This window comes from Macaca nemestrina, chromosome 5, assembly GCF_043159975.1.
Source record: "Macaca nemestrina isolate mMacNem1 chromosome 5, mMacNem.hap1, whole genome shotgun sequence".
Lineage (NCBI taxonomy): Eukaryota > Metazoa > Chordata > Mammalia > Primates > Cercopithecidae > Macaca > Macaca nemestrina.
Genome location: NC_092129.1, coordinates 30,591,808 through 30,618,724, shown reverse-complemented (window position 1 = coordinate 30,618,724; position 26,917 = coordinate 30,591,808). Strand labels below are relative to the sequence as shown.

The 26,917-nt window shown below is 37.7% G+C and overlaps 1 protein-coding gene across 4 annotated transcripts in view; it reads right to left on the bottom strand.

The window, feature by feature from the left end:
* The window catches only part of LOC105465555 (tRNA methyltransferase 11 homolog), a 106,926-nt gene extending 86,415 nt beyond the window's left edge, over nucleotides 1-20,511 (bottom strand). For all 4 annotated transcript variants that reach the window (XM_011714028.3, XM_011714027.3, XM_011714029.3 and 1 more), the window contains exons 1-7: nucleotides 20,362-20,511; nucleotides 11,861-11,926; nucleotides 9,660-9,733; nucleotides 7,375-7,456; nucleotides 7,194-7,286; nucleotides 6,827-6,961; nucleotides 5,904-6,060 (exon numbers count right to left, since the gene is read on the bottom strand). In XM_011714028.3, the coding sequence (XP_011712330.1) occupies nucleotides 5,904-6,060; nucleotides 6,827-6,961; nucleotides 7,194-7,286; nucleotides 7,375-7,456; nucleotides 9,660-9,733; nucleotides 11,861-11,926; nucleotides 20,362-20,433 (679 nt within the window). In that variant the 5' untranslated portion in view covers nucleotides 20,434-20,511. The remainder of the gene's footprint in view (nucleotides 1-5,903; nucleotides 6,061-6,826; nucleotides 6,962-7,193; nucleotides 7,287-7,374; nucleotides 7,457-9,659; nucleotides 9,734-11,860; nucleotides 11,927-20,361) is intronic.
* Nucleotides 20,512-26,917: the final 6,406 nt, after the last annotated feature.

Here is a 26,917-nt window from a genome sequence, read left to right as displayed (position 1 = left end):
TATAGACTCAATCCTCACAATATATTAGTATTACCATTTTACAAATGATAGAAGTGAAACCCAGACAAGTTAAGAATCTTGCCCAGAGTCACATACTAATTGGTAAAAAGATTTAAACTTTGCTCTATTTATTCTTTTCTTTATATCATATTACCTCCTTTGGGATTAGCACCAATTAAAGTAAAAACATATTCACTCACCAATTAGATAAACAAAAGCAAAATATGCTACTAAACAAATTATATTAAGTAAAGAAGCTACACACTCTGTTAATAAGAGTGTTATATATGCCATTCGCAAGTCTTGTACTGTATCACAGACAGGACTGTGCCATTAATAGTTATTCAATAAATTCATGCTGATCATTCCTTTAGCCAAACTCTCATGAGAACAGTAGCACTTCCTAACAACTAAGAGCTGACACAATGCTATAGCTCTTCCCCTTTGGGAAAGTAGAGACACACACAAAATTAAAAAAAAAAATTTTACTGAAATGAAAACGAATGTATTTGTTAAAATAGAAAGAAAAGTGTGTTTCTGCCACCCATAATGTCATTCGAAACAACAGTAGCAAACAGTCTAAAAGAAACAAGGAAAAGTATTTAGGCATGAAAAGATTATTTTTCTCCTTTCAGTCTCCCAGAAGCTTTCTGCCCTACTCTATATCCCTGAGAAAAATCACAAACCATGAGTAGTAAGTGGGCAATACATTTGGGAAACTACATACATTTCAATTTTGTACCTTTAAAATAAAAAGGGGATTAGACATGTGAATTTTTTTAAAAAGCTATTTAAAAGGCAACCAAAAGAAAAATATCAACAATTTGTGTTTTGTGAAAACTATGGCCATGGAGGAGGGCACAGAGCTACATATTTCTCCAGTCCTTCAGAAGGTACTACCCATTGATGAGGCAAAAGGCCCAAGAGAGGACAAACTGTGCTTAAGACCTGTGTCTATTCACAATTATTGGTTATTATGTTTCAAAACAAAAGTGCCAAAAATTGACTGATGTCCTAAAGCTATACTTAAACTGCAAACACAAATTATGAAAATATATTTTAGCAGTACATTTGCAAAGATTCTCCTCTCATTTCCTATTAATTGTCCTATATGAACAGTCAGACGTTCCCAATATACTACCCACTGTGAGGAGCTGCCCTAAAGCAAACAGGGGCAGGTCTCCTTGACCCTCGACATACTACGAATGGTCCACATATTGACAGTTCTGAAGATAATTTCAAAATCTAGCCTCATCTACTCAACAAAAAAATATTACCCATACTGGCAACCATATTTTTTAACTCTGTGGTCTAGTCTATGTATGTATATATATTAATCATTTTGTACATGTATATATCTAAAAGAATTATTCTCAATTGACAGAAAAAGTTTTTAAAGTCCAAGAATAAGATTAAGAATAAAAGCTTTAGCATTTGGAAAAAGATAAATTAAATCCATTCTTCACATCATACGAAAGAATAATCTCCAAATGAACCAGAGATCTAAAACGAAAAAATGTAAAACTACAAAAGTACTAGAAGAAAACACAAATGAATTCCTGTCTAACTTGAGTGTGGGGAAAGCTTTTGCATGGCAAAAATCAATGAGTAGCAAAGTCAAAAGATAAATGACAAGCTAAGGGAAAATACTGCAACATATGTCACAGAAACAGAGGGGGAGTGTGAGGGGGTTGTATCCCAAGCTTACAAAGGACCTTGAAAAATGAGGGGGAAAGAGACCAAAACTGCTATCAAAAAATGGGCAAAAGACAAAAAAAGACAAATCAAAAAAAGTCATAATGGCCCTTAAAATATAAAAAGTTGTGACACTTCATGCATAACCATAGAAATATAAATTAACACTACACTGAGATACCATTTTTCACCCAACAGAACAGGCAAAACTTCAAAAGCTTGAATATACACTCTGCTGGTGAGATTGTAGAAAAACAGGGACTCTCCTACAACTGTTGGTAGGAATCCAAAATAGTATAATGGAGACAAATTTGGCAACATCTAATGAAACTGCATATGCATACACTCTTCAACCCAGAAATCCTATTTGTAAGAATTTACCCTAGGACAGGCAGGTCCAATCTTTTGGCTTTCCTGGGCCACATTGGAAGAAGAACTGTCTTGGGCTGTACATAAAATACACTAAGACTAATGATGGCTGATGAGCTTTAAAAAAATTGCAAAAATTCTCATACTGTTTTAAGAAACTTTACAAGTTTGTGTCAGGCCACATTCAAAGCCATCTGGGCCGCATGTTGTCCATGGGCTGCGGGTTGGACAAGCTTGCTCTGGAGCTACATCTCCAACATTACAAAGGTTAGTCATTACAAGCATTATTTGTAACTGTAAAATACTGAAAACTACCAATGTCCAACTATAGGAGATTGTTTGAATAAATTACAGTACATACACTCATGGAGCAAAACTAAAAAAGAATAAAGATAAGCTCCATGAACTGACAGGAAGTGATTTCCAGGAAATACCACTAAGTGAAAAAAGCAAAGTTAAAACCAACATACACAGTATGATACCTTTTGTGTAACAAGGCACCGAAAATAAGAAAATGTATATATATCTGCTTATCATTACAAAATAAAAACACAGGAAGAATCAACTAGAAAACAATGAAGTTAGTCACCTAGGATAGGTGGGAGAACAGGCTGGAAGTGTTATAAAAGTAAAGTGACACCTCTCTGAGTACCACTTCTTGTGTAGTTCTGACTTCTGGAAGCAAGTTCATCTTATACATATTTGAAAATAAAAGTAAATCAACAAGGAGTAGGGGATGGTAGATAAAAACTTAAAACAGAGGGCAAACTGGAACAAATGAACCCAAATGAATTTTAAATGAAAAGGGAAAAAGCAGGCACAGTACTTGACTTTACTGCCCCTTACAGTAAGTAACCGAAAACACATCCTGAACTCTTATTCACAGGATTTTTTTAAGTGGCATAAGCAAAACAACTGTGAAACCATTTCAGATATAGAAATGAGAAAAGTCAATGTGTTGATGTAGATAGGAACCAGGGTTCTCACTGTGGTAGAAGGTGCATATAAACAACAGAATAGGGTAGTCAAAAAGAAATCTGTAAGGACTGACTGCAATTTGTAGTATATGTGCAAATACAGTGTCTAAAATATGTATATGCCTGTGTATGTGCATACACACAGTATATAAGAATATATACCTGTATATTTGCACATGCACTTACATGCATATTGTGTATATATGCACATATATTTTCTAGTTTGTCCACTGAAAGGATCTATAATCCAGATTTCATCTCCCTGCTAAAAGAAACAAAAATTCCTTGGAGAAATGACTGATACCAGAGCTTCAACAAATAGAAGAGAAAGGAAGGAAGTACTCCAAAGAAAAAAGGATATGAACATGTCACAAAGACAGATTCAATGTGAAAGAGCTCTGACTGGGCAAATCACAATTTGAGGAATAAAAGTAATTGATTTTAAAAAAATAAGTAATTTTTTAAAAAAGTAATTTTTTTAAAAAAGTATTTTATTTAAAAAAGTAATTTTATTAAAAAAATGAATGAAAATTAAGAAATATAATGAATTACAGACCATCGGGGTTAAAAAGAAGAACCCACTAGTTCATATTCATAACAAATAGAAAAACAAATACATGGAAGAGAGGAAAGGGCTTTTGCTTACAGCAGAATAATGAACATTGACTTCTAACTGTGGAGGGAGCGCTGGAGTTGGAAAATCACACCTTTGAAACCATCAAAGTAAAGACTGGTTCAGGAAAGAATTATCAATGGCTACTAAACCTGACGACCTGAATGGTGAGAGGAAATTTGGATAAGGAATAGAATACTACATGGTCTTAATGTGTCTCTCCACAGATTGCTTAATAGCAAGAAAAAAATAAAATAAAATAAAACCACCAGTAATTCTGTTTATGATTATGAATGGAAAAAATCAAACACAACCTAGACCAGATGATCAAAATTACCAACACCAATGCAGGGCAGAATGCCATCATGTACACAGCCCTGAGAAGGCCACGAAAATCACTGATATAGTGGTCCAGCTGGGAATGTATAACCTAATCCTAATCTTGAGGAGACATCAAACAACCCAAAATGAGAAAAAATTTAGATAAAAAATAAAGAGAAGAGAAATAGCATCTTGAAAAGTGCAAATTTCACAAAAGAAAAAAAACTTTGGCTGTGTTCCAAATCAAAGACATCGAAGAAATATTAACAACAAAATATAATACCTGATCCTAGCCAGGAAGGGGGAAAGGATGCTGTCAAAAATATTAATATTACTGGGCCAACTGGCAAGACTGGAATATGAACATCAAAGTACTATATTAATACATCTATTAACATTGAAAACAGTACTGTGGTTATGTAGGAGAATATATCCTTATTCTTGAGAAATAATTACGTGAAGGGTAAAGGGATGTGATGGATACAACTTTCAAATGATGCAGGAAAGAAAATATTGTGTTAAATATAAACAAATAGAACAAATGATAAAGCAAATGAGGCCAAATGTTAACAACAGCTTAAACTAAGTTAAGGATACATGGATGTTCTTTGTTCTACTTTCATTCTTGTAGCTTTTCTGAAAGTTTGATATTATTTCCAATAAAAAGTTTAAAATTTGGGGTGAGTTACTTAGGATAATGAGAGTGGGTAAGAAAAGAATAATATAGAGTATGCTGAGGGTAGGTGATATGGAGAAACTGGCAGAGAAGAAAGACTCGCCAGTGAATTAACTCAACAATAAACAGAGAAAGTCATTCCATCAATTAGAAATTGATTCACCTTCATACTACTTCTTCCTAAGCATATGTGGTCATATTCCTTAAGTTAGTACATGGTGTAATCACTGGTTGGCAGATCCTAATGCAGAGAGAGGCAGCTCGAAGTTAAGGGCATGAGCTCTGGAGTTGGACTGCTTGAGTTTGAATCCTATGAAACCAATATACTGTATAACCTTGGCCAGTTCACTTCACCTTTCTCTCTGCCATAATTTCCTCAAGCAAATTTTTAAAGTATTTCCATGTTAGTTGTTGTAAGAATTAAACTAGATAGTAGCATCAGAGTGCAAACTATAGTACCTGATACATTTGCTATTCAATAAATGTTAGCTCTGCATCATCACTGCCCAAGGGGAAAGATGGCTACAGGGATAGGCTCCAACCACAAACTGAGCCATAATGAGTTTGGCCAAACAAATATAAATACAAGTATTTGCTGGGTATGGGCAAGATCAAGCAAAATTGAGTGGAAGTAGGAAAAAGTCTACACAGAGTCAGATGAAGTAAACTTGGAGTTTTAGGACTTCCATAAAATTTATCCCAATCGTGCACAAAAAACCAAGGTCACTGCCAGAGCGACCAGGCTATCTAGCCCATTGATACTTTGACACCTTTTCTTATTTTCACACTTACTTATAAACCTCCACAAACCAACTCAAAGATGGGATATCTTAACTATTTTTCTCCATCCACATATACAGTTACGAATTTAAACATGGATGAATATATTTTTTTGATCTTGTCATTCAAGTTTTCTTTCACCAAGAGTTTTCCTATTTAAATAAACTATACAGCTTTACAACATTCCTACAATGTATGGTATTGAAAGTTTTTCTGCTACAAAAAAATTAGATGGATGCTCCCCCCTAGTAGTTTATCTGGAATAAAACCCATACAATTCTATCAGCATCATCTTTGAAGTGGCAAAGTGTTAAATACTAGCTATTATACAAGTACGTGGTTGTGTCTTGGCCATTATCCAAACACAATTAAACGATGATCCATTTACTCTTTTAGCAAAAATATTACCATGACCTTCATTAATATAAATAAGCAACATCTCTACACTAGCTTAAAAGTTAAATAAAAATACCTGTTCCAACAAATGGATCAAAGACAATATCATTTTCTTTCACTTTTCCATGGTTAGCCATAATGAACGACAAACCAGCATCCATACTTGTATTTCCAATAAAGTGTCTCTTTTTGACACTGTATGACTCAATAAGCTCTCTCTGTCCATCTGCAATCTAAATCAGAGATATTTCTCAGGTTAGTACAGCCATACAGAACGGACTTAAGATAATCACTCACAATAAGACCATTGTATTTTGCTGATAAGAACTTCTTTCCACTTATTACTGCTCCAGTTTCTTTAAAATAATGTAATTGAGGTAGTCATGAACAAAACCTTTTATTGCTTAATGTCATTCCATTTATTTTGTCTTTTCAAAACAAGTATGACCTGCATTTGAATGCAATTATTCCAGAGGTAGGTGTTAAGGTATGCCCATTTTTTTGTTCTCCTATGTAACAATAATCTCTACCATAAGTCACAGCTTCCACTCACAGCTTCCAATCACCCACTTAAAGCCTCAGAGAAGTCGGCAGAACTGCTTTCCAGTAATTCCATTTCTTTTGGAATGGAAGGCCCAGATTGGAAATCTCCACAAATGAGATTCCTCAACTACCACAGCACTCTGTGTCTTCTCTGCTTTATTAAAACAAACAAACAAAAACAAACAAACAAAAAAGCCCAGATGTTCTGGGAAGTCTTGCTTTAACATTTCCAGATATACCACCTCCTCCTTATATCTAACAAGCCTCTTGCACTTCATTCAAGAATCTCTGGGAAAACACAAAACAAAACATAATCACATACTCCTCACCAATTTTAATCCATTCAGTAGTTCTGACCTTTAGCTGCTTTAAATTTCTACATATGAGTCAACAAAAGACCTAATACGTAGCTTTCAAAAAAACAAACTGACATAGGTAGAAAGAACACTTGCTCACCCATCTACCAAAATAAATATTATGTGGATTCTCAGGGATGCGGTTTGGGTCCAAACCATAATCCTCCAAAACAGAGAATACATGTTGTGGTTTCTTTAAATTCACTTTTCCTTCAAATGGCAGAAATTCAAGTGCCTAAAAAACAAAAGAAATGCTAATGTCTTATAATAATTTACTATGAAAAATGGCACTTATCTAATAACATTACCTTGTAAGCCTGGAGTCAACATTAAATAAAACATGAAAAGCACTTAGCACACAATGTGGTACAAAATAAACACTTCACAGACATTAGGTATTCCTACATATCAAAAATGGCTAGACTGCATTCATCATGTAGGGTTTTTGTTTTGCTAAATTTACTTACATCTATTCGCTTGATTTTCTCTTCTTGTGTCAATGTCTTATTAAAAGTGTGAATCTTTATTTTGTATGTAGAGTCCGAATGTAGAAATGGAACCTAAAATAAAAGGAAATCAGTTTTTTGAGCATTTTAATTCTACAGAATCTGCATGCATGCCTATGTAAAACCACATTTTACTACGCACCATCTTCTCCACAGGGTAATTTTTAAGAGAACTGTACAGCTCCTCAGGAGATTGTCCATGACCCCATAGTTCAAATATAGACCTAGGAAATAAATGATTGGTACTAACCTCAGTAAAGAACTTAGTTCACACAGTAATACGTACAGTCATTTTACTAGTTCTATACGCACACTCCACTGATTATTGCCTATGTTTTGCAAAGTATAAACGAAAATTATGTATCCTGGAAACAAATATAACTTAAGCCCAAACCACACACAGAAGTTAAACTTGACATGGAAAGAAGGATTTTCAATAATTCAGGATATTTTCTAAGTTTTCACATTTTTAGTCTAGAACAAATGAGACAGTAAAATCAGTTATTTTAGATAAATGTGTAAAAAGCTGCAGAAAAGTCAATTATTCCCAATGTCTTCTCCATAATACAAAAAGACTAATGACCAAATAAAAATGTTATTAACATTTAGCTGGCCAGGTATAGTGGTTAATGCCTGTAATCCCAGCACTTTGGGAGGCCAAGGTGGGTGGATCACTGGAGCCCAGGAGTTCAAGACCAGCCTGGGCAACATAGCAAAACCTTGTCTCTACAAAAAAGGGAAAAAATTGGCCAGGCATGGTGGCACACACCTGTAGCCCCAGCTACTTGGGAGGCTGAGGTAGGAGGATCACCTGAGCCCTGGAATTTGAGACTAATATGAGCCAAGATCATGTCACCACACTCCAGCTTGGGCAACAGAGTGAGACTCTGTCATGCATGCGCATGCGCACACAAGGACACACACACACACACACACACACACACACACACACACACACAAAATTTTAGTAACTAAGTTACCCAAAATGTTGAGATCTAATAAGGTATATTCCTAGGTACTTGTTATATTTTTCACCTTTTTGTCGCATGCTCAAAATATTTCATGTTAATAATAAATTAACTTTCAATCCCCTCCTACCACAGAAAAATCTAAGTTGGTTTGAATCTATGCTTTTATAAAAGTCTATCTTCATTCTGATACAGTTAAATTGTAAATTTTTTGCTTTGCAAACGATTTCTTCCTTTTCTATTGAATTTACAGAGAAAAGGCTTCTACAATATTAATCTCACTTAGCTATCACTTAAGGTATACCTCAGCTACACAAAATATATAGATAATAAAAAGCAATTAAAAATTATTTTATACAATTGTTAATTGTATAACTGTTATAACAATTGTATAATTGTTAATTGTTATTAATCAAATATATTAATTAGAAGACAAGAGTTTTGAAAGAAGCATACAAGTTCTTAGTACTCCAGTGGCTATTTTAAACCCAACAAGCAATTATTCAAAAAGAGTTTTTTAAAAGTTATGTTTCTGTTTTCTAGTCATTTTTATTTCATAATAAGGCCTGTTAACAAGTTTCACTGTAAAAGATTAAAGGCTGCAGGTAGTTCTCAATAGGATGAAGTTAACTAACTATAGGGTTTTATCCAATTCCATAATACAACAATTACATATGATGATATAAAACATTGCTAACCATGTTAATAAAGCTAGATATATGTAAATTCTTATTTGCACTGTATTAGCAAATATAATTTCTAAGGAAAAGAAAGTTTTCAGCAATCTGCCAAAATGTTCAGGAAGAAAAAGTAGCTTAAAGATAACACAATCTGTTTGATCTTTAAGATGCTAGTTAAAAATACAGTTTAATTTTCAAATCTGATGGCAGAAAATTTTCCAATAGTACAAAGAAAAAAGAAATGAAAAGTGGATGCCAATGATAAAATCTAGAAACACTGAGGATAAACAATGAACAGCATCATTACATTAATTCATATCAAGATTTGATACTCATAATTCTTTTCTCTACCAACTGAAACAGTAAAACATATCTCATGGCATTCCTCACCTTTTGTTACCTTACACTTCACTAATCTGCTCATCCAATTAAAAACCATCTATGAAAAAACCATTTTTGGATTTTCAGCACTTTGGTTATAATTATATGTGGCATCTATCCTGCGTAAGAACAAAGTGTTTATATCTCATACTATATTCCCACATAATATAGAAGTTTAAAAAAATTATTCGAAAACAAATGTCTACATTTCCCCAGAGATTCTTGGTTTCAGCAGGTAAATTTCCTCTGGTCCCCCACCGCCACCCAGTGGCAGTTGTTTGTAACTGCAAGCTAAACTGAGCCTCCACACTACTTTATGCCAATATAGCAAAAAATAGGACTGAGTAGTTACGAGAAGTAACAGTATATTCATGCAGGAGAACGTAAGTTTCTCTTACTTGGCACACACTGTCCGTTTCATCAAATTTCTTGCAATATCTTCAGAGGGAATGCTAAGAATCCAAAATGGTGACTGAAAAAAATAACAATATGCAACTTAATTCTAAGTGGCTACATGGCATCATATGCTTTTATTCAAGAAGTCACTAAGAAGAAGTGCCTATTTGCTACTTTCATGTAAGAATATCTGATCTGACTGTAACCAAAATAAAAATCGTTCCAATAGTAAAAGAGTAAATTAGAATAATACAGTAAAAACATTTTTATAATGACCCTATAAATGAATATATCCTCAAATTAAACATTAATTTTTTATCTGCCCTTTTATGTAGCTTTACTAAAGGAATTAATGCATATTATATCCCAAAGTATAATCTTGAAATTCATCATGGTTGATCATCCCTTATAATACAGCTATTTCAGTTTTAATTTCTAAGTAATGTATTTCTTAGTTGCTAAATGAGACCTTTTTCTAGGTAATTGTGGCCATCTGAGGGTGAAGGAGGGGCCCTTTGAAACAACTATGATGGAAAATCGTGAGGTACATTATTAAATTCTCATTAACTTTTACTATTTTACATTTTGTCTCGGGGAAAAAAGCTCCAAGTGCATGAGGGGTGTTTTCCCAATCCTCTATCCCAACACCCAAGATTATAAGCTCTGGTAAGCTGCACCCAGATAACCTCTTGCCAGAATACAGCAAAATCCAAAAGGATCCTGACCTCATTTCATCACCCTTAGCCAATTATATCCGCATTCTCCTTCCTTTCCTCCTGCCCTCAATAACTGAAAGTCATTCAGGAGTAAAAGTCCAACACTACAGGACTTTCAACTGAAGCTCTTTCATCTTTTGCAAGAAATCCTTCCTGTCACACCTAGCTTTTTTCTTTTTTCTTCAACTTTTAAGTTCAGGGATACCTGTGCAGGATGTGCAGGTTTGTTACATGGGTAAATGTGTGCCATGGTGGTTTGCTGCCCAGATCACCCCATCGCCTAGGTATTAAGCCCAGCATCCATTAGTTATTCTTCCTGATGCTCTCCCTCCCCAGACTCTACCACCCCCAACAGGCTCCAGTGTGTGTTGTTTCCCTGGACATATCCATATGTTATCATTCAGCTCCCACTTGTAAGTGAGAACACGTGGTGTTTGGTTTTCTGTTCCTGCATTAGTTTGCTGAGGATAATGGCTTCTAGCTCCATCTATGTCCCTGCAAAGGACATGATTTTGTTCCTTTTTATGACTGCACAGTATGCATGATCTCATTCCTTTCTATGGCTCCCATGGTGTATATGTACATTGTCATTATCCAGTCTATCGCTGATGGCATTTAGGTTGATTCCATGCTTTGCTATTGTAAATTGTGCTGCAATGAACATGCACACGTATGTATCTTTATAATAGAATGACTTATATTACCTTGGGTATATACCCCATCTTTTTTCTTCCAATATTTACCCCACCCAACAGAAAAATTCAAACTAATCCAAACAGGAAAAAAATGTTCACCTTAGTATTACTTTTATTTAGAAAATTTTTAAAGCAACCTGAAGAAAATGAAATGGTTAGATTAATTATGTAACTATGTTAGAGATAAAGGCCAGGTAACAACTTATGCCTATATTGACATTATCAGGTGAGAAACACAGGCTGCAGAACTAGAATTACAATGCGGAAAAAAAAGTACACAAACAAAAGAAGACTGGAAGGCAGCATCCCCAAATTATGAGTCATGTCAAGGAGGAACTGCAAATTATTTTTTTCTATTTTCCAATCTTCTGTCATACACTGATAAACTACAGTATTATGCAAAATACAAAGCTCATATATTCACAATCTCATACAATGCACAATTTCAAATTTTAAAATGATTCTCAATATGAGCCCCATATTCTGCTAAATTCTAAATTCAAATTCTAAACACAACTCACCAACGGGGCACAGCCCTTTTTTAAGTGAAAGGACAGATACAAATTATGACGCAACTGTTGATTAAAAATTTAAAACAAATAAAATACTAGAAATAAATCTAAATTTCTTAACAAAACCACAGTGTTTCCCAAAATATCCTCTTTATTCCACTGCCTCTCGAAACAGATACAAGTAACCACACAAATATAAATTTAAGATATGCACTTCTCTTCAAACCTAAGGCTCTATTTCTAAGTATACTCCATACGGTCTAATGAAAATTTAACTTACCTTTCCATAAGTTTCTTGACTGCTGGCGAACTGACCTCCAAAAAGCGAAAGCAAAGACTTTATTTCCTGTATTGAAAATATGATATAGAAAAGACATTTTAACAAAAGGAACTAAAACTGTACTAAGGGAGACAGGTATTATATGACTAAAAAATAAAAAAGAGTAGGCTGATGATCTAACTGAGGCATTTAAGCTTCAACATCAGACAATTACAATTTAGGGTTCAGAAAAAATCTAAGAGTAAAAACCACAGGTAAGTAATTTCTGAGAAATTTTAGACAACAGAAGAGTTACCAAACACTTAATCAGAAAATTCCCTGATTTTGAAAAGGAAGAAAACAGATTACACAAACTGCAGATTAGTAAAACTGACAATTGGTGAATAAAGTCAACATGAAAATCAGACAGATGATTTGAAGACGTTTGAAAAGGAAAAAATAATCAGCCAGGGCATACCACTAGGTATTCATTAAGCACAAGTAACTAAGTTAATCTCATCTTCTTTCTGCATAAAGTTACAGAACTAGAAAGAGAACCAACATAATAGATACTTTAAAAGCATCAATCATGCAAAGTTGAAATCCGTCCAGATAGTGTTTATATTCTTTGAAGCAATCACTTTGTACTGATAAACCCAAATAATTATACAAATTTTATAATTTGTATGACTAACAAGTTACCTCCTTAAATCACATAAAACAGGTAGAATCACACTCCTCTATAGGTCTTCCGGAGGATGGAACCTAGTGAGAGGAAAGTGTCCCACTGCTGGCTGCCTACTATCCCCCTTCCTCCCAACCAGAAGGAAGAGCCTTTAACACCAAGCCCACCGTAAGGTACAGCCATCAAAAGGGAAAATATACCCAGATCAGGAGGGTCCCCCCGCCCCCAAGATCAAAAAGAAGAAGTTCAAGCTACTAGCGCCATTTCTATTTTTCCTTTGTCTATGCAACAAATCATTTTTTTTTTAAATTCAGTGTTAGAAGGGGCTGAATTTAGTTCAATCAGATGGATCAACCAAGAACTATCACAGACTACTGATAAATCAGTGAAGGCAGCCCAAAGGTTATTTTGCAACAAAGAAAACACAAATCTGAATAGGAGACATGAGACTTAGAAGTCAAATAGACCATAATCTGATTTTCAGCTCTTCCAAATACTAGCGATGTGGCTTTAAACAAGAATCTTAAATCCTCCAACTTTTAGTTCCCTCATATGTAAAACAGGAATCATAGCTACCTCATCACGTTGGGTGAACTACAAAGAGAGAAGCACAGAACATAGGCAGTTATTAAGGGAATCAAAATGATGAAGATCCTGACAACTGTCCTAGAAGTCCAGGGGCTCAAGAAGTCAACCAAGACTGATAGAGTTATAGCACTTAAAAGAAAAAAATAAAGTTATAGATTAAGTTACTTGATCTTGCATGATTGTTGTTTGTTCTGTATTAAAGCATATTGTAGAGTCAGCTTTACATTTAAAACATCCAACTACAACCAAGTTAAAACACCAAAGTTTGCTGCTCCTGGAATATACTGTTAAAAAGCTGCAACAGGCTAAAACACAAAGATTCTAAGAGTTAGGTGGGGAAAAAAAAAATGAGAGACTAAAGCTTTATGGCACAGCATTATCTTTACTACCCAAAACTTAAGCAGCCACCTAAAACTGAGAATAAATATGATAACCCAAGTTTCAAATTGAAAAGCAAAACATGTTTACACTACTTCATCAACCTACTTGGAAAAAGCAAAACACAAAATGTTAATTAATCTTATGGCAAATTCAACTTTCCAGTTGAGACTCTTTCTACATTAGGAATAAAAAAGAATTTATATTGAATATTGGATATAAAAATGTAGCATGATCTGGGGCATTAATTCCATGAGCTTTTCTGTTATTTCAGCTACTTGCTTTTTCATCCATTTAAAAGGTTGCTTCAGGACAAGCAATAAAGTGCAGGAGTTTGAACTTCAGTAAACATTACTTAGTACAATAAGAACTACATTAAGTAGCTGCCAACTATAATTGGCCCTGATTAATTCTATCAGAGGCAAAACTGGACCTGATCTCTCATTTTAATTCATAAAGGCAGCCATTCATTATAGCGTCCTTGCTTATCAGTTCTAATGCAGTAGATGGGCCCAAAAGTATAGACTGTCCTTTGGATTGCCTTTCCCAGAAGAGATTCTATATCACTGATTTTAATATTTCAAGCATCCAGGTGTGGTGGCTCCACCTGCAATCCCAGCACTTTGGGAGGCTGAGGCAAAGAGATAACATGAGACCAGGAGTCCGAGACCAACCCTGGCAACACAGTGAGAACTCCCCCACACCCACCCCACCCTGCCCCCTCGCACCAACCCTCAGCCTCTGATCAACACCCGGTCTCTACAAAATTAAAAATAAAAAAATTAGCCGGGCATAGTGGTATACCTGTAGTCCCAGCTACTCAGGAAGCTAAGGTGGGAGGATGGCTTGAACTTGGGTCTTTGAGGCTGCAGTGAGCCACGGTCATACCACTGCACTCTAGCCTGGACAACAGAGAGAGAACTGTCTCCAAAAAAAAAAAAATTTTTTTTTTTTTATTTGAGACGGAGTCTTGCACTGTCACCCAGGCTGGAGTGCAATGATGTGATCTCGGCTCAATGCAACCTCCACCTCCCAGGTTCACGCGATTCTCCTGCCTCAGCCTCCCAAGTTGCTGGGATTACAGGCACACACCACCACACCCAGCTACTTTTTTGTATTTTTAGTAGAGATAAGGTTTTACTATGTTGGCCAGACTGGTCTCGAACTCCTGACCTTGTGATCCGCCCACCTCAGCCTCCCAAAGTGCTGGAATTACAGGTGATAGCCACTGCGCCTGACCCGCCCCCGCAAAAAAATTTTTTAAGCAACTAATATGTGCAAGTCCCTGAGCTATGTAAAAATACACACACATTTATCTTAGGGAAATTAAAGTCTAGTAGAACTAACGAAACCACCTCACAACTGAAATGTAAAGTGTAAAAAACAGTACATGTTCTTAAACAGGTAAAAGCAAAAAAAGCATTAGAGTACAACAGAGTAAAAGATTATTTCAGTTTGAGAAGGAAAATTTCATGGAAACTGCCTTAATCCGTGATAAAAATCTAACCCAATGACAGAGGAATTCAACTTCCAGGGATGGCAAAAGAGGTATTTCAGATTAAGCCTCCTGTTGAAAAGAACTAGAAAAGTTGGCCATCTAATTGAAGGCATAGAAAGATAACAAAAATTACCAAACCAACATCCAGGAGAGGACAAAAATTCCAAGGTGGAGCCGCTTTTTCCCTGAGATATTTACAAATCCAAAAACAGCTGCAAGAATGAACAGCCCTTCTGAGTGCCCATAGAAAGGGAAAAAAAGAGAAAGGGTCACCCAGGGGGAGAAAAGGATACTTGATGAACCACCTAATTTACACTAGGATATCAAAAAGCTACACTCTGTGAGTACATGGGAATCAGAACATGAACAGGGCTTAATGCTTGAAAATGAGTTAAACCCATCCTAGATTCCTCATGCTCCTACGTGTTCCTATCTTCTTCAAGAGGATGTACATCATCCCAGCCCTCAAATTATGTTTTCAAATAAATTTTCAAATACAACATCTGGCATATATTTAAAAAACAGCCCAGCACACTACATTAAAGAGAACCAAAAGAAACAATAGAAACAGACCCACAGGATCCCTTTTATCATATACTTTAACATAACTATGCTTTCTATATTGAAGGGGATTCAAGAAAAAATAAGAATTTTGGCAGAGGAGGAAAAACTACAAAAAGGAAACTGGATCTGAAAAAGAATCATGTAAAACATATAAAGCTAAAAGAAATAAATATGTGATTTATTTAGATGAATACTATGTAAAAATCAATAAAGAATGGGAAAGACCCAAACCAGACTAAAGGAAACACAGAGAGCAAAGGTGAAAGCAGGAATTTAGGGAATAATGAGTCAGTTTTGGCAGCACTAAGGACTAGGTGGGAAGTGACAGCACAAAGGAAAGAACCATGCAGTGGTGGACCTTGAATGCCTGACTAAAGATTTTCATCTTAAGAAGAATGAAGCTGTAAAACAGAACAGAATTTTTGGAAGAATAAACTGGCACAAGGGTAATACGCTGACTAAGAATTTACAATGGAAAGAACAAGTAAAAATCACCAAGCACTAAGGTTGTTATGCTGGAGACCACAGTCTAACCACTCCATTGGCACTGCATTGCCTTACTTTACACACACTCTTGAGCCTCTCTAGTTCTAGTCCAGTATTCTCTAAGTGGTATCTTTTCTCTGGTACTTTAGAATTATCTTTCTAAAACACAAATGATCTTGTCACTTCCTGGCTTAAAATGAAAAACGGTCAGTGGCTACCCATTAAATCTAAAAATCTAAACCCCTGGCTGGGCGCGGTGGCTCATGCCTGTAATCCCAGCACTTTGGAGGCTGAGGCGGGCGGATCACAAAGTCAAGAGATCGAGACTATCCTGGCCAACATAGGGAAACCCTGTCTCTACTAAAAATACAAAAATTAGCTGGGCGTGGTGGCGCACACCAGTAGTCCCAGCTACTTGGGAGGCTGAGGCAGGAGAATCACTTGAATCGGGAGTCGGAGCTTTCAGTGAGCAGAGATCGCGCCAATGCACTCCAGCCTGGCAACAGAGCGAGACTCCGTCTCAAAAAAAAAAAAAAAAAAAATCCAAACTCCTTAGAATGGTGTCAAAACATTTGCAAATCTAGATTTTACCACCTCTCTGGTCTCAATGCCCACTACTTCAACCTCCCTCCCCAAGTCTTCCAAATTATCATAACCAATCACACCTCTGTGCCTTTTTTTTTTTTTTTTTTTTTTGAGGCGGAGTCTCGCTCTGTCGCCCAGGCTGGAGTGCAGTGGCCAGATCTCGGCTCACTGCAAGCTCCGCCTCCCGGATTTACGCCATTCTCCTGCCTCAGCCTCCTGAGTAGCTGGGACTACAGGCGCCCGCCACCTCGCCCGGCTAGTTTTTTGTATTTTTTAGTACAGACGGGGTTTCACTGTGTTAGCCAGGATGGTCTCGATCTCCTGACCTCGTGATCCGCCCGTCTCGGCCTCCCAAAGTGCTGGGATTACAGGCTTGAGCCACCGCGCCCGGCCACCTCTGTGCCTTTAAGCCTGTTTCCGTTTCTCACAGAAGGGGACTTTCCAATCCTCTTCACCAACAGAACATGTCCTCTGTCAATTAAGACTTAATTAAAAATTTATTTCCTCCACGAAACTCAAAACATTAATACTCAATCAATGCCACAATCTTCCTTCGTGACTCCTAAGGCCAATGAGTTAAACACAACTGAAGAAAATCACAGAATCTTAGCATGATTACAGATATACGACTTTCACCTTCAGCTGGTTTTCAGCATTGCTCTAATACCTATGCTCTTTTCCACTCAATCATTTTACTTTTCCTTGTCAACTCTCCCCTTTGCTCTCAATAACTATTTCAAGTTTTACTATTTGTCTCAATTTCCACATTCAACTACTGGCCCATCATCTCTCAAGAAATAACTTCCACTCATTCATTACCTACAAAACAGGCCCTCAGGCAACTACTCCACACCCACCTAACTTTCCTTGTCCAATCTCCCCTCCTACTGAAAAGAGAACCCCTCCCACCATGCCCTTTTATCCCTTCTCTTCCCATCAGCCTACAAATACACTTAAGCTCAATCTCATTCTCTCCATGGGGAGAATCCTCCTTTCACCCTAGGTCCTCCTCAAACTGTTAACCAATTTCTTACTTTCCCTCATGCTCCAGCTAAGGGCACTGAGTCTATCCTATCTCCCCTTCCTCACTTTCCAGTGACTACTAAACCAAGCCACCTGGCTTCTCCTACTAAAACTCAACATATCGGCTTTAGGAAAATTCACCAATTAATTATCTTCTAATTGGGACTATGAATGAACACTTTTTCACTCTTTTCTCACTAAAAAACAACTGCGTTCGACATTATCCATTTGTCCCTGCTTCCTAAAATTTTACCCTTCTGATTTCTGCAGTCTCACACCTTCTGGCACTTGCCCATCATGGCCTCCTCCAACTTTCCCTTAATATCAATGCTTCCAAGTGTGGGGAAAAGAAAGAAAGATCAGCCTGTTACTGTGTCTATATAGAAAGAAGTAGACATAAGAGACTCCATTTTGTTCTGTATTTGAGATGCTGTTAATCTGTGACCCTACCCCCAACCTTGTCCTTGCAACAGACATGTGCTGTGGTGACTCAAGGTTTAAAGGATTTTGGGCTGTGCAGGGTGTGCTTTGTTAAACAAGTGCCTGAAGGCAGCTTGCTGGTTAAAAGTCATCACCATTCTCTTAATCTCAAGTACCCGGGGACACGCACACTGCCAAAGGTCACAGGGACCTCTGCCTAGGAAAGCTAGGTATTGTCCAAGGTTTCTCCCCATGTGATACTCTGAAATATGGCCTCGTGGGAAGGGAAAGACCTGATTGTCCCCCAGCCTGACACCCATGAAGAGTCTGTGCTGAGGAGGACCAGTACAAGAAGAAAGAAGGCCTCTTGGCGGTTGTTGGCAGTTGAGATAGAGAAAAGCATCTGTCTCTGGCCCGTCCCTGGGCAATGGAACATCTCGATATAAAACCCGATTGTATGTTCTGTTTACTGAGAAAGGAGAAAACCGCCTTAGGGCGAAAGGCGGGACTTGCTAGCACGCTGCTATTCTTTCTGCACTAAAAAGGTTTATGGAGATGTTTACATATGCATATCAAGGCACAGCACTTTTCCTCAAACTTATTCATGTCACAGAGAACTTTACTCATATCTTACTGCTGACTTTCTTCCTATAACGATCCTATTATCCTGGCACTTCTTTTTCTTTAAGATGGTAAAGATAATTATCAATAAATACTAAGGGAACTCAGAGACCCGTGCCGGCGTGGGTCCTCTGTATGCTGAGCGCTGGTCCCCTGGGCCCACTTCCTCTTTCTCTATACTTTGTCTCTGTGTCTCATTTCTTTTCTCAAGTCTCTCGTTCCACCTAATGAGAAACGCCCACAGGTGTGGAGGGGTAGGCCACCCCTTCACCAAGCATCTATACTTGGCCCACTATTCTTTTGACCTTACCCTTTGAGTAATTTCATCCCCTCTCCTAGTCTTCATATGAAGAAGACTCTCAAATATTTATCACTAGTCCAGATCACTCTGCCATACTCTATGCATATTCATATATCCACTGCCTCTTGGTCACCTCAGGTTGATGTTACACGAGCACATCAAACTCAGTGTAAACAAAATTTAAATCTTACATCTGCCTATGTTCTCTATATTAAATGGAGACACTCCTACCTATATACACCCCAGAAGTCATACCTGACTGGTGCCCCTTTCCCACATATTCAATCAATCCAGACCTAATTACTGTATGGCCAAAATATTTTCCCAGTCTATCCCATCCTCTTACCCATTGCTGTAGGTCAGACCTTCTTAATCTATTAACAAGACTATTCCTAACTAGTCTCTGGCTCAAGTCTTACTCTTTTCAAATCCATCCTCCATAGTGTTGTCAAACTGATTTAATTTTGTGGTCACTTTTTTACTTAAGGCTCTTCAATAAATCCCCCTTCCAAGCTCCAGGGTTTTCAAGGCTTTCATTTTCTTGCCCCTTTCTACTTCCCCTGCCCCCTTCTTACCACTCTCGGTCACATAACTAGTGATCCATAATAATGAACAGCTTGTAATTCTAATTTACTGATTTCCCCCCTTGGTCCTCTAACTCCTATTCATCCTTTATTTCAAGTGTCATCTCCTCTGGAAGCCCTCTTAAAGGCCAACATTCCCAACCCCTCAAGTAGATTAGACTTCCCTTCCACGTGCTCTCATATTTCCATGTGCATCTATCACTGCACTTACCAACGCTATTTTGTCATTCAACGCTTATGTGTCTGCTCTGCCTTTAAACAGTAAGCTCCTAGAGGGCAGAGGTTGTTTACATCATCGTTATATGCCCAGTGTAGCATCTTCGACTACATGCATTCTGAAACGTTTCTTGAATAAATAAAATACTCTTCTCAAGTGCTCCATCATCTAATCCCTACCACCATCCCCTCCACTGAGCTTGATCCGCAGATTCCGATACTTAAAACACTAGCCTGAGCATTTGCTAGATGTCTCTATCCTCCGCTAGACGAAGAGCTCCGGGAGTGAGAGGACCGGTCATATTCACCTGCCTAACTCCGGTACTTGGTACACGGGCAAACGAATGAATGAAAACGTTTAAGCAGGCCGAGGGGTTTGGTCTCGGACTTCTCTCGCACACACCCTCCGCCAAGCTCACCCCGCCCGAGGACTGGGGACGCGTGACCCGCGCTGACCAGCACAGACCCCCGAATCCCAGCCTCCTGGGGCTATGCAAATCACCTCCACCCACACACCCACTCCACTCCAGCGTCCTCTTCCGTCGGAAGTTGCGGAGGGCTCTACGGACTCACCGGCAAGCGGAACTCTAGGTGCTCCTGCGCCATGAGCAGCAGATACCTGTTAAGGGTACACGACGGCGCCATTGCAGCTGCCCACCGTGCGCCTGCGCGTCCCGCGCTAGGTCCCACCTCTTTCTCCCTCCCAAAACAGAGACAGAGCCTGAAGGGCCGGAAGCGGAAGCTCGGCGAGGCAGGCGCTATCCCGTTGTTTCTCGCGCTCCGAGTCCGAAATCCCGGCCGCTGTGGGAGGGGCTTCCTCATCTGCGAGTGCCTAGTGCTTGGGGGTCTCCCAGCGCTAGTAGCTGGGGGGCGGGGCTGCGTGGTTTTCTGGAGCGGCGTATGATAGTAAGACAGTATATTTCCCAGTGATTTTTCCGCTTGGAGTGTACTTCCAGCTTTCTCTACAGCCCTTCAAAACCCGTTCTTCAAAACTGGACTGAAATTTCACCATTTCCTTGTAAATTTCACCATTTCCTTGTAGACTTGTCTAACCAGCACAGTCTTCGGGAACTGATTTAGCTGGACCAGTCGTTTAACACTTAGTATACTTTTCGTATTTATGTAACAACTTTTCGAGAGCACATGCCTTATAAGCCAACTAGGATAAACTCTTGAGGTCTGAGATAATCTCTTATGGTTCACTCTATTCTTAACAAAAACCAAAATAATATCTTCCTCAAAGTAGGCAATAATTATTAGGTTGTGTTATTTGTTAGACTCAGGACTAAATCCACGGACAGCCGTAAATTAAAATTTGGAGAAAGTTCACACTGGCACAGGTTTCATAGCAGATAGTTTATAAAATATATTTTAATTGCATATTCCATGTATATATGTGACTTTTTTTTTAAGACAGTCTTGCTCTGTCACCCAGGTGAGTGCAGTGGTGCAATCATAGCTCACTGTAACCTTGAACTCCTGGGCTCAGGGGATACTCCCACCCTAGTCTACCAAAGTGCTAGAATTACAGGCTCAAGACTTCACTCCAGGCTGTTTCTGCTTTTGAGAGTACTGAGCCCTTTGCCCCATTGAGAGCTGTTTCTTTTGCATTCCTCTGCGGTATTGCACAACGTACAAAAGAGTATGTATCTGGCATATCCCCAGCAGCATGTGCCAGAAAAGTAGTTGATGCGTAGTGATAGTGATTAAGAACATAGGCTGTGGTGTCAATATTAGATTCAGACCTCACTTCCACCACTTACCATCAATGTGCTCTTAACCTCTCCGAGCCCGAGTTTTCTTTTAAAAATGGAAAAACACACTGCCTCCTGCAAAGGATTGTTACAAGGATTAAGTGAAATAATGTTCATAAAGTGTCGAATATAACATCTGGCATATTGAATGGGGTCAATAAGTGGCACTTGACATTTTTCTTAAGAAAATCACATGAGAATTTTTGTTAGCAAGAGATGTTTTTGTTAGAAATATGTCTCAAATTCACTTGTGCTAAGTGACTCTCAGAAGCATAGATGTCTCTTGACCCCAAAACTTCATAAAAGGGGATAAAAGTACTTTGAGGCAAGAAAAAAAAAAGTCGTTTACTATTTGAGAAGAGAGACCAAGGTTGGGACAGAAAACCAGTGAGATGTTGGGAGAATGATGTGCAGTGCTTGATATGCCCCATCCCCAGAACTTGTCAAATCTTCAGCAAAATTAATATGGAATTTTGATGGAGCAACTTTATAGAGAATATCAAAGAATTGCTGATTTTCATGCCTGGATTAATATAATGCTATATAGAGACAACAAATGAGACTACGAGGCCTAGAGAACCCAAATGGAATCAAGTGTCACTGATTTTTAACCCAGCTCCTTTGTGCTACGGTTCAGGACTAAATCTATACTAAATCTCCACTTCAAAAATCAGCAGGAGAGTATTTACATCATGAATCTAAATTGTTGGATACCTGGTTGTAGAAGTAGAGGTTAACCTTGCACAGGCCACTAGAGTTAGTGTGGAACTACTGTGACATCAATTAAACTGCCTTTGAGGAACTCACAGCCATACCTGTTCAAAGTTTTTAAGCTTGCAGGAGTGGTCAAGAAGCAGCAGGAGAGTAAGGTTTTGTTTTTTTTTTTTTTTTTTTTTTTTTTTTTTTACTATAAGGAGCAAGGAGGTTCATAGTCTGACTTCTTGGAACTGACCCAAAGTTCCATCCATGTTCCATCTTCTAGGGCAGACCTCTTAGAACCTGGCTCCTTCTGTGAGACAGCTATTGTGCAAATATTAAAGACTATGGTATAGGCTGCCTGTCACTAAAAAAAATCAGAGGACATTCCTGGGAAGTAAGGATCAGAAATTGGAAAGGGGAATTTTGAGTTTTGGTTTTAATATGCCACTTAAGCATTGAGGCTAGTAGACACACTCAGAGAAATGAATAGAAAGTTAACAGGTCCCAGCAGCAGAGGTCATATGTAATATCAAAACTGCCCATGCATCTATCTCAGGCTGCATATTTAACACTTGAAAAGGGTCTAGGTATCACAAAGAACCATAGGGATTTGCACACCAATAAGAGGGAGAAAAGTTCTCTTCATATGTATTAAGACTATGAGTTTTGCAGTCAGTAAAGAGAGGCTTCTGAATGGTTTGGAGAATAAGATTTTATTGGAATAAGTTACATAAGAATTGCACAAATTTTACCGTAGCGGAGCATTACTGAGGTTTGAATTTCTTGATGTCCCAGAGGGGTCTCCCCTCTTGTCAATCTTAATGAAGATAATTTAGGAAAAGGGAGAAATAATACTGCCTACTCTAAGGAAACAAGCCTGTATGAGTTGAAATTCTGAGGCACCAATTCAGACTTAAGTAGCTGGAGTTGATTTAAGTATGACTCAGCTACTTGAGGTCAAATTTCCAACAAGATCCCCAGAAGCAGAGAAATGTAGATCCCATCCTCTTTTCTAAAGACTCCCCGAAACAAACTTGAAGCCCTAGTTACAAACTGTGCCCTCTAATTTGCTACCTGGAAAGCAGGTTCTATGCATAGAAAAAATGTGAAGGGAAACAGGCTGGAGACTCAATTTGAATGGGATGCCATTTATTACTTCCCTTGGCAGAACATGTGAACCAGAGGTAACAAAGGTTACAGCACATTTACCTCATTTGAGCCATATCTTTTATCCTCCCTTCCTTCTTTAAATCAGAAGCAATCATGATTTCTAAACAAAGACTTCTGGCAAGTCATTTAAAGTAGGTATGCCTGTGACCTTCTACATGCTTGTTAAATCACACAGATTCTTGTTTAAGCACAATTCCCAGTAATCCCTATCTCTTGCTCCTATTTGCTTCTCATGAGTAGGAAAATTATTGTATTTAGTATAGATAGTCTCAGGTCCCAAAAAAGAGATTTTCTTGAGAGTCTACCATAACAAGGCCCAAAGGGGAATTATGCTTAATCCTATAGGGCACAGATTCTCAAACTTAACTGAACATTGTAATTACCTGCGGAATTTTTTAAAAATACCGAGGCCCGGAATCTATCCCCCCAGATTCAAATTTTATTTGGCTGGGGTGTGGCCTTGACATAAAGATTTTTAAAAGCTCCCCAGTTGTTGATTTTATGTGCAGCCAAATTTAAGCACTACTTATGGCAGAAGTTGTCAAAGTGTCGTCCTAGGACAGACAGCATCAATATCATCTGGAAGTCATTTAGAAATACAGAATGCTCCCCCACTCCCAAACCTGCTGAATCAGAAATTCTGGGAGTAGGTCTAGGAGTGTGTTACAAAGAAGCCCAGCACGTGGTTCTGAAGCACATGAAAGTTTAAGAGTAACTGCCTGAGGAAAAAGAGGATGGATTGATGGGCTATGAATCCCAGGAGGCTCAGGTACCACAGGTAAATAGCATTTTTTATTGTCTTCTGACTTGCCTTTGAGGAGCGAATTTATGTGATAAAGTTGCAAAGTGTTTCAAATATTTATCTCAGAGGAAGACGTAACAAGAAGAAAATCTTTTACTAGCTGGATTGATAACTAATTTTTTCTTTTTTTTTTTTTTTTTTTTTTTGAGATGGAGTCTCGCTTCATCGCCAGGCTGGAGAGCAGTGGCATAATCTCGGCTCGCTGCAACCTCTGCCTCCTGGGCTCAAGTGATTCTCCTGCCTCCTGAGTAGCTGGAACTACAGGTGGCCACCACCATGCCCGGCTAATTTTTTGTATTTTTAGTAGAGACAGGGTTTCACCATATTGGCCAGGATGGTCTTGATCTCTTGACCTCATGATCCACCTACCTCAGCGTCCCAAAGTGCTGAGATTACAGGCGTGAGCCACCATGCCCGGCCAATAACTAATCTTGAGAGAATCTCTTTAGCTGAGAAAATATCTAGAATAATCCTACTTAAGTTAGGTGATTTCCTATGGGTTAGGTATGTTGGGTAGAACTAGGGCTTCAGAGAAAGTTAAAACATGTCTAATGAGAAAGTAAAAGAAATGTGTTCCAAAAGCAAGGAGTGAAGTAAAGGAAGACAATAAGGAAGATGGCTGGAGCTATATAGCCCTGTTAAAAGTTTGACTATTAAATTCTTGAACTACCTAGTGTGGGTGAATTCTCTGGAAACTCAAGACATTTCACAACTGAGTTATATATTGATCATGGATACTGACCTGAAGGACATAATGCCAGGAAGGTCCAGCTAACATCTAGGTTATACCCTTGATTTTTGGATTGAAAGTTGCCTGAAATTAGGGTCTTCAATCAGATTTTGGTTTATTATGGAAACATTTTAAGGAACTCAAGAGATTAAAACAGATTTACTTACCAGGAATATGAGTCAGTCACTAGACTAAGGCAATGGGAATGCAAAGACAAATTAAAAAAAAAAAATCCCCCAGCCACAAAACAGCTCAAAATCCAGTAGCAAGAAATATCCTACTACATCTTGGCTAGATTGTATAAGGTCTATTCTAGGAAGATAAACAAAATACCATGAAATGAAGCTGAAGAAACAGTATTGCCGAGATTAGGGATGAGAAGTTTCAGTGAAGACTTCATGGATTAGGAAACATTTGAACTTGGACTTTAATGGGTACAGATTTTCAAAGGTGTGCCCAGTTTAGTTGTAGTAGTAAAAATGACTAGCACTTTGGTATAAGTGTAGGAAACAAAGCTGAAAAGGCTCATACATTATCTTCAGGGTAAATGGTGAGATTTTCATAAGAAAATTGCATGATCAATTTAGTAATTTAGTCAGTAATTTAGGAAGAACTCTGATGAGGCTGTGTTAGAAAGGGAGCATCTGGAGGCATGAAATCCAGTCAAGAGTTTCTAGCAACATTCAAGGAAAGAGAAAATGAGTATCAGCAAAAGCAGAGACACCGGGCACTGAAAAGAAAACTGGTTTCTGTTTCAGGGCCTTTCAAGGGGACAACCCCGTGCCAAAACTTTTTGTGTGTATCTGAGGGCACTGTTTAGGATCTGTGGGTCTCACAGAACACTCAAGCATACATGTTCTGTTTGTTGAATGTGTAAATGGGTTGAGAGGAGACGATAGGGTGGGAAAGGACAAAAGTAGGGAGATAGTGAGGAAGCTACTCCTGCAATCTAGATAAGAGATGATGATAACTTGGCTAAGTTGATTTCAGCTGAGTCAGATCTGTTGTTTGTATTTATATTGCAAGGATAAGAGCTGATTCATAAATAGATGAATCAACAAGTATTAGTTTCATTTTAGTGACTGGAGTATTTGTACCTAGTACATACTAAAAAATTAATGAAAGTTGTGGGCACCAGCTTTTATAAATGACTTTTTCATAGCAAAATCTAGAAGTATGTAAGTTATAAGTGTTACAATAATAAAGGCTGTGCCCTTAACCTTGGATTCTTTATATGAAAGAGGTGTGTTTACATCACTACAGTATACCTTTCATACACTGATCAGCCAATTTATAAAACATCTTTCATTTGAATTTCTGTTTTTAGTACTACTTAAAAAGTCCAGACAGGCAAAATTTGACGGTATTTTTCCATTTTTATTTCATTTTCTTCTAGCAGTTTGAAATAGCTCATTATACAATTCCACAAATAGTATCACAACATGCATAAACAATGCTCTTGATACCACTTCAAACATTTTTAATACAGGTTATGAATTAGCCTTGTTTTGAACTAGTGTTATAGATGGCTAGGGAGTTTCCAAATATTTAGACTACTGAAAAAGCTAAATGGATATTAATTGTAGTAATTTGATTATTAATCTTTATAAGTAAATGAGAACCTCTACTAAAAATGTGTTTCCAAGGATTTTTAACAAATTGGTTTATATGAGAGCATATAAACCCATAAAAGTTGAATCAATTGGCTAACCACATTTTTTAAGAGGTCCATAAAGCATTTGAGAATTCCTTAAATATTTTACCTATTATTATTATAATGTTGTCAATTATATCCCTGCAAGTTCCCATAGTAAAACAATCAAAGATTGCAGTTGTTGAAAATTCTTTCCCTGAAGCTTGTCAAGTCTAACTGATTTATGGAAACTTGTAACTGTTAATCTATGTAAGTGCTCAGTGAACTATATCACAAAACAGTGATTAAAAAAAAAAAAACTCTATAAATCTACTTTTGAG